The sequence below is a fragment of the Centroberyx affinis genome, unplaced genomic scaffold, assembly GCF_046629955.1.
Source record: "Centroberyx affinis isolate AG114_WGS23_722 - 3 ecotype Tasmania unplaced genomic scaffold, CSIRO-AGI_Caff_v1 ptg002447l_1, whole genome shotgun sequence".
Lineage (NCBI taxonomy): Eukaryota > Metazoa > Chordata > Actinopteri > Beryciformes > Berycidae > Centroberyx > Centroberyx affinis.
In genome coordinates this window covers 5001-13834 of record NW_027280688.1, presented here as the reverse complement: position 1 = coordinate 13834, position 8834 = coordinate 5001, and the positions used below count along the sequence as shown (strand labels likewise).

At 43.7% G+C, this 8834-nt stretch overlaps 1 protein-coding gene across 1 annotated transcript in view; it reads left to right on the top strand.

Moving 5' to 3' along the window:
- Positions 1-1140: 1140 nt before the first annotated feature.
- The window catches only part of dalrd3 (DALR anticodon binding domain containing 3), an 11254-nt gene continuing 3560 nt past the window's right edge, over positions 1141-8834 (top strand). Inside the window, exons 1-9 of the mRNA XM_071533881.1 lie at positions 1141-1586; positions 3216-3523; positions 4928-5280; positions 6722-6780; positions 6985-7086; positions 7188-7252; positions 7934-7992; positions 8204-8286; positions 8552-8678. Of these exons, the coding sequence (XP_071389982.1) occupies positions 1350-1586; positions 3216-3523; positions 4928-5280; positions 6722-6780; positions 6985-7086; positions 7188-7252; positions 7934-7992; positions 8204-8286; positions 8552-8678 (1393 nt within the window). The 5' untranslated portion in view covers positions 1141-1349. The remainder of the gene's footprint in view (positions 1587-3215; positions 3524-4927; positions 5281-6721; positions 6781-6984; positions 7087-7187; positions 7253-7933; positions 7993-8203; positions 8287-8551; positions 8679-8834) is intronic.

The following is an 8834-nucleotide window of genomic DNA, read 5'->3' as shown; positions in this document are numbered from 1 at the left end:
TTCGCTAGCCGCCAAGCCAACCAGTCCAAACTATAAATATTAAGTAGTAGTTTGGACTGGGTGGTAGGTTTGCGCCTCTTTGTACCAACCCTTAGCTCTTCTAACCCTAACCACCCCTCAAATTAACTAGAAAAAAAATAAATAAATAAAGAGAAAGTCTCCAAACACGCCCATCAAGCGTCCACTAGCTACTGGTCTGAGATGAGGACCGTGTAAAAAGGTTCCCAAAGAGAGCCTCTTGCCGCGGTCCAAGCATTAGCTTTACCAGTGCCCAGGGGATACCTTACCTTGCATGGTAAGGTATGAAGCTCAATACCTCGAACATGGCTTTTTATGCTCTTGGCTGCTGCCAAACATGTCAGAATTCTGATTGTGATGTCATCAGTGCAGCTGAGACAGGGTCTGATTGGTAGAGCACAGTGCTCCATCCAATGATGTCATAATCGGTTAGAATAGCAAGCAAAGCCATGTTCTGATTAGTTCCGACTGAATGCCCAAAATGAGTTTGCATTATTTGAATGCCCAAAATGAGTTTGCATTATTTGAAATATTTAGCTTATTAGAACCCTGTAGAAAAATAGAAAAAAGAGTTTACGACAGACTCCACATAGTGCCAAATAGTTGAATACGGTTTAATAGGGAAGATGTGGAGGTGACAACTTAAAAATGGCCAAAAAACTTTGTTGTTTTTTTTCTCTGAATGAGACATATGGTCAGGGTATCTGCAGGGGTCTGATATCAGATAGAAAACAGTGAGACAGATTATAATAAACTGTAATCAGAGGACATATTACGCATTCTCTCATATTATGAGAGAATGCAACACATCAGAGTGGTTAATACATTTCTAATAGACAGAAGAGACATATACCTTCCCTCTTTTATGTTATTCTACTGTTGATGTTCTTTTTATGGAACTTTTATGAAAAATACAAATTCATTTACTAGCACTAGATGTTGCTTTTGCTTGTGGCACTGCTCCTAAGTTGACATGTGTGGAACCTGTGCTGCATGTAATTGAGGTTGCAGACAGTATGCCATACACGGGATGGCGCTATTTCAGAAATTTTGCACTGGTCCGCACGGAAATTCATCTCGAAAGAAACAATCATTGCAGTTCACAGTTCCGCACAAGAAAAACAGCCAATGCAGTTCTCCTCTAGAGCCGATAAGAGATCGATCAATGATCAACCGTACGGCTGGAAGAACGTGCTATTCTGCCGTTTTGAAACCTAGCATAGGTGGCGTTAGCGAAAATCAATGTGACATCGTTGTAGCTGAAGGTATGAGCTCGGTGTGGATGTGTTGATAGCCTGGTAGCAAGCTAACCTGTTCGTGTTGTGGTGGTGATGGAGAAAATCGAGGAGTCGTCGCCTTTCCGGATCACCCCCACCGTCCGGGCGCTGAGCTCCGCACTACGGGGAAAGCGTGAAAATGTCCCCGATGCCAACGGCCGGGGCGACGGCGACAGGATCTCTGGCGAGCCGGAAAAGCTTTGGTTCAAGGAGAGCAGCGCTAAAAACCTCCGAAACAGGGATTTCTTGTCACCGACCACGATGCTGAACACGCTGTATGCGGACGGCCAGGTCGGTGTGGTTGTTAACGTTACCTGATGGGTTTGTCGCTAATGTAATGCCTTTTTTCGTTGTGCTTTTGCGGTCGGATCGTTTTCAGTTGGATGCACTGATTGCAAGAAGCTAAAACCCCTCGTAACCGTTCTAAAATCACCATAAAGTACTGCTGCTAGTGGCTTGCTTTTATAAAACGACGGCAATAAAGTATCAAAAAAGACTGCACTGTTAAAAAAAACACTGTATTTCTTATTGTTAATAGTAGTTCATATAATTCGTGAAGCAATGTAAAGCTAGTTCTTTAACAGTACTAAACATACCTGGTTGCTGTGCGACAGGTGAGTGCATTAATATTTAAAGATATAATTAGCCTAACGGTTTCGAACCCGACTCAGCCAATCAGAGTTGATGACAGGAACTATCTGCTTTATAAACCTCACCTGTCTCACCTCCATACCCAGTTGGCATGTTGAAAATCTGGGGCCAAGGCTAAATTTAACCCCACCAATACCGAATAAAATACATCTAAAAACCCACATGATTAATGAATTTGACTAATATCGAGGCAGTCTATACCCCTTGATTACTCTGAAGCCGTTGACATTGGCCCATCATGATTGACCAGACACTGACAGCCCGAGGCAGCAATCATTAACCCCTGAGTGGCAGATGCAATATGGGTCAGACTGACACACACAGCTGCAAGGCAACAGCCACCAAGCTGTCTGTGCAGCTAAAACACAGAGATATTCCCTAGCTTGTTCGTGTCAATCTGCAAGTCTGTTTGTCAGAAGGGTATTAGCTCATGCAGGTAATGTCCGGCTGTAAATGCATCTTTCAACCCCCCATCTATAGCTTTGATGGGGCTCATTACAGTTACACATGCCTTGGCCTAAACTCAGGCTTATAGTAGACATGTTACAGTGCATTGGACTCTGCTTTGGGTGTGGTTGTGCATCTTGGAGTAGGAGGAAGCCTAATGTTTTTGCATGTTTTGTGTCGCAAAGAAGTCTATATGCCTCATGTATCTCAGTGTGTGTTGGTTATGCATGTATCTCTAAAAGTGTGCATGAGATACAGTATCTTTTTGTGAGGCGGGGACTCGAGTCACGTGACTTGGACTCAAGTCTGAGTCACAATTTTAACTGCTTGAGACTTGGCTTGACTTGGGACTTGACTTTGACTTTGATGACTTGAAAAGGTTTCTAAAGTCTTGACTTGAGATCTTGTGTTTGTGTAAATGACTTAGATTGAAAGTGGTGAGATTTGTTCCACCAGACGCCTGAATTTAAATTCTGTTTTCTGAATTTTTATGGAATGATTGAATTTATTGAAGTTGAAACTGATTATAGAAATCAAACTCATGATGCTCTTATCGAGTTTTTATCCTATTAAAACCATATTGCATTGAAAAGTCCTAGATATTTAGTTTTCTTTAAGATAATAAATTGATACTGGATATTGGACTTGACGTGTTAATCTATTTAGACTTGGGACTTGACCTGAGACCAGAGCAAAGTTGACTTGGTCACACCTCTGCTTTGTATGAACTGAATCTTTTTCCTTCATTTCATCCTTCCACCACTCACTCATACATTAATTCATGCATGTATAAGTCTGTAACGTGTCCCTGTGTCCCCCCAGGTCCCTCCGGCAGTGATGTCCAGGGTGCTCTCCCTCCGTGGCAGCGGGGTGCTGCCTGTGGCCGGTGGGGAGGTGATGGGTGAAGGGCTGAGGGTGAGGGTGGACCGGGCCGCAGCCTTCAGGGCCGTCCTGGCGGGCGGAGCTACGGAGTACCTGAAGCCCTCGGGCCAGAAGCAGGGCTGCGTGGTGCTCAACTGCCCCGCGCTGCACCCTAAACCCAGCGCACCCACTCCTGACACGCTGACTCTGGGTCAGTTGAGGACTGTTCTGCTGGCCGACCACATGGGGGCGCTGCTGAGAAGACAGGGGTGAGTCTGGGGGTAAAATCTAGTATGACAGTGGGGGTGTGTGGATGGCATTATGTCAGGAAGATGGTGACTTTTGCAGATACATGTACTTTCTATAATTCTATGCAATTCAAAACACTGACTCATGTCCCCTCTCCCAAATCTTCCACCTCTACTTGCTTTAATTTGCTGTTATCCTAAACAAATCCCTCCTTCCTCTCTCCGTAGCTCTTATTTTTTTTATTTCTTTTCCTGGCTTTGATCACTTTCATGACCAATCTGTGGTTACAGGAATATTGTCACAGCACTGTGGTTCTGAACCTAATGATGGCTTGTAGTTTTGGTGTAGAAGAGGCAGAGATACCGGTTTCTCCACTGACAGTAGGCTCCACTGCACTTCACTGGAAAAAAAACTCACTCCCTTCCTCTTACTATGCTATCGTTACTGCTCTCTCCACCTACGGGTGTAGCCCACAGCTGTATGCAACCAGCTGAGAGACATTTTCTGGGGGTATTCTGGGAAATGTAGGAACTCTCAAAAAAGTAGATTACAACACTTCATCACAAAATAGGCTTTGAAAGAATGCTTTGAACATCACAGATTGATTATAGATAACAGTGTAAGATTATAAGAGGGTGGAATTTTCCTTTAAAACACTTCTTGGAACCGTGGTGGGCGCAGGAACTCTGCTCTGTAATAATAATGTGATGCTTTATTGATCCTCAGAGAGGTCAGAGGTCAGGTTCAGCTACACAGCAGCAGCCCTGGAGCTGGTAGTTTAGTTTAGTTTAGTTTATTAGTTTATAATGTCGTGGACAGTCCCCATTAATTAACTATAACAGTAACAGTAAATGGGGCAGCTTTAGCCTACATGGCTAATTTCCAGCTGTTGTCCCCGGCCAGCTGACAAAAGGCAACCTAAAATAGATTAGTTAAAAGAAGAAAACAAAACGGAACAGACAAAAGAAAAACAAACACATACAAACACATGAAGGCAGGTAAGGGTGACATAAAGGGACAACATCAATGGAGTTCATGAGATAAAAACAATACAAAGGGAACAAGGGAACAAGGGAAGAAAAAATAATCACAGCAATCACAAGCAAATGGGCAGGACATACAAACCTATGCAGGCAGGTAGTAAAGACATAGAGGGGTACCATCAATGAAGTTCGAACAACAATACAAAGGGAACAAGGGAACAAGGGGTAGGGATTCAGTGTCTTGCTCAAGGACACTTCAGCAGGGCGGATGCTTGTCAACTAAGGGGGCTTGAACCCGAGTCCTGGCCATTAAGATGAAAAAAGGAGCGGGTAGTACAACACACCTGGTTATAGTGCAGGACAAGCCTAGTGAGGGTTTCCAGTAATCTGTTTCTTACAAAGTGGACAAAACAGTAATAATCTTCCCCTTGCCTGTCTCAGGTTCACAGTGTCCTACTGCCCCCTGCTTCCCGAAGACAGCGACATCGCCGCCTTCCTCCGAGCGCTGGGCATCAATTGGCCGACGGCCCCGACCAGCTGGACCGGCGAGGAGCGGGAGGAGAAGATCCAGGAGGCGCTGGAGAACTCCCCGTACAGAGAGAACGAAACGGAGAGAGGCAGGAGGACCAGCGGAGGAGGAGGAGGGGGGGGAGGAGGAGGAGGAGGAGGAGGAGGAGAGGGAGGGAGCAAGGCGGAGGAGGCGGAGAACGAGGGAGCGCTCCGGGTCAATCTGAAGCGTGTGTTCCAGGAGGAGGGGCTGCTGGGATACGACCCCAGCCTCGGCACCTGCACAGGTGAGGCGGGACGGGGCGTGTTTTGGTTTAGCCGCCTGGGGAAGCTTCTCGACAAGCAGATGGTGTTGTGACAAACTTGTTTGTGTGGTCAAAATGTCAGTTTTGAGAATCCACTGCAGTTGTTGCTGATCCATTTTGCCGCAGTACACGCTGAGGTTATCAGGCCGCTTTCACACTGTTCTGCTTTTTTTTTTTTTTGGCTCAACTGTATTTTGAGCTGTTGGTGGTGAGGAGGAACAGAAACCACAACACAGCCAGTGTTTTCCCATACAGGCACTTTATGATCAGGGGAACTGCTACATCCAACTTTTCTACCACTAGTTTCTCTAAGTCTGGTTGTTGTTGTTGTCGGAAACTAGTTTTTATTTATCTTTTATTTATTCACCTTTATCACAAGCATGTCTCAAAGGGCTGTACTCCATTTACATGGCATATACCATACTACATAATCTACATTTACATAAAATACTACGTCATACATACTACATGTAGATCATATACTATGCCTTATACAAACTACATGTACATCATATACTACATCATATACCATATTACACACACACTAGGACTGGGCGATATGGTTGAAATCAATATCATGATAATCATAAGGATTTTTCTCGATATCAATATATATCATGATATGGTTAATGTATGCAAAATCACGTTAAATAATCAAATTAATGTTCATCTCATTGAACCGAATGGTGATGTTAGGTGTGATGTCAAACAAAACAAAAAAAAATATTCAAATAATATTCCTACCATACCTCATTTTATCAGAGTTTTTAAGTAAAATTTGCTTGTCATCATCAATTCAGACAGCAGAAATGTGTGTCACGATATCAAAATATCTTCATATCATCACGATATGATTCCACTGAAAGACAATAAACGATACTATTGAATTATCGCCCAGCCCTAACACACACACACACTCACTCCTATTGGCAGTTTAGAGTCTTCAGTTCACCGTACTGCTGTCAGCTGTAGTGTGAAACCTCACCTCTTCTTCACTGTGATTGGCTCACAAAAAGCTGTCAGTGCCTGTCAGTCTCCTCTAAAAAGTTTAAACTGTTTTCCGCCTGCCTTGACTTTCATATTTAAAAGGAGCTGGCAGTTTGAAAAAAGCAAAACAGTGTGAACAGACTGTAAATCACTCAGTCAGTCTGCGATGTGACCTTTGACCTGAGAACTGTAATTTTCCATACATGAGAGGAGCATTTTAGGTTAGTCTCTGTTTGAATCTGTTTCTTCTTCTCTTCTTTCATTTCTTCCTTCATTCCCTCCTTCCTTCATCTAGTCATTCATTCATTCATTCATTCATTCATTCATTCATTCATATGTCTTCCCCATCCTTGAAATCCATTAATTCCCTTTGGGTGAATTGGTAAATTTAATAAATAATAATAATAATGGTAAAGCCCTGGTGTGTGTTTTTCAGTCCACAGAGACAGTGTTTCCCACCTGGCACAACTGGACCAGGCCACAGCCGACTGCACGGTGAGACACACACACACACACACACACACTCAACACACACACACATATGTAAAATGGCATTATGCATGTAAATGCAAATATACAGCATCGCTACCACTGATGACACTGATCCTGATGTCCCTTTTCTAAGCCTTTGTCTCATTGTAAAAAAAAGAGCAGATAAACAAAACACTGATTTGTATATCCTCGGTGTGTTTTACATAGGTCTCCACGGCAACAGCGTTACATGTGACTTCCTGTCAGGATGAGTTCCGCCAGCAGCAGATAGCAATGCTGTGGAGAGCCAGCGGAGCTACACACACACAGGTAACACACACGCACACACACACACACACACACACACACACATACAGCATCACGTACTGCACTGTGCTCCTATTCTTACCTGTGTGCTGTCTGTCCTCCAGAGACATCTGGTGTGTGGGCCGGTGAAGACACCTGGGTCTCACCTCACTGCGGCACAGTACCTGCAGTAAGACTCTCTTCTTCTTTCTCTTCTTCTTCTTCTTATCCTTCTTCGTCTTGTTTACTTCACTTCTTCTTCACTCATTTTTTCTTCTCTCCTCTCCTCTCCTCTCCTCTTTCCTTGTCTCCTCCTGCCGTTTCTTGTCTTGTTTTCCTCAACTTATTTCTTTTCTCTTCTCCCTCTTCCCTATTTCTTTTGCTTCTATTCTTCTGTCTTTTTCTTTTCATCTTCTCTCTTTTCTTTCTCTTCTGTTCTGTTCTCTTTCCATGTTTCTTTTTCTTCTATTCCTCTTTCTTTTTCCTAACTTTTCTTTTGCCTTCCCTCGTCTTCTGTCTCTTCCCTTTATCTTGTCTTCTCTTCCTTCTCTTTTTCTTTCTCTTTCACTTCTTTCTTTTTCTTTCATCTCTCTCGTCTCCACTTACCTTCCTTTTCCTTTTCCCTTCTCTTTCCCTTCTCCACCTCCACCTGCTCCCTCCACCCCCACCCGCTATCCATGAGACAGCTGTTTATTATCATAAGAGATGCACCGTCTCTGTGAAAATTAAAATTAAATTAAAAGTAAAGAACATCAGTGGGCGTTGATCGTTCTTCTCTTTCCTGCTCCTGTTTTCTAACAGCTTCTCTGTAGCCTGGTTCGCTGTGTAAAGAGTGTTTATATAGTGTTGATATCTTCACTCTCTCCTCCAGGTTGAGAAGAGGTCAGATGAAGGAAGCCTCAGAGATGAAGTATGGAGATCAAGTAGAAGGTGAGTGTGTGTGTGCATCCATCTGTGTGTGTGTATATATAATTTCATCAATGATCCCTACTTATTTTCATTTGACTCTGTCTTAATCGAGTGCTTCTATGTTACACTCTGATGGTTCTTTGCTAAGGTAAATTGACTTTAATTGATGTTAATTACCATTAAGTACAGATGAAGTGAATTAACTGGAGTGAAATGCCGCCTCCTCCCGCAGGTCAGACGTGGGATGACATCATCAGGGTCATGACCTCTGCCACTGTCAGATTTGAGCTGCTGTCAACTGTCCACACCAGTCCTGTGAGTCCTCACTACTGTGTGTGTGTGTGTGTGTTTGTGTATGCACCTAAATGTGTTATTCACTTGATGATGTGTTAATATATGCTAATGTGTGTGTGTGTGTGTGTGTGTGTGTCCCAAACACCCATATTAATTAATTAAGCGTGACTGTATTTGACTTGACATTCAGTCTTCTTCTGCGCTGAAAAGTTCCTCTCAGCTCGACCACAGTTTGCTCTTGCGATGTGATTAGACGAGTCAGAATGATTGACAGCTGTCTCTTTAGGTCACACTGGACGTCCAGAGGGAAGGGGGCGTGTCCACCAAAGGGCCGAGGGGAGGAGTGTTTGTCATGTACAACTGTGCCAGACTGCACACTCTGTTCGACAGCTACGAGAGAGGAGTGGAGAAGGGTGAGAGCCGCTGTTTACATTTCTGACATTTAGCTGACACGACTTCCACTGAGTTTCAATTCCCTGAAAACCAATGTTACAAGCAAACAATAGCAGGAAGTGTAAGTGTCAGACCACAGTGCCCTGACAGTATCCCTGTAGCAAGAAAAGGAAGAC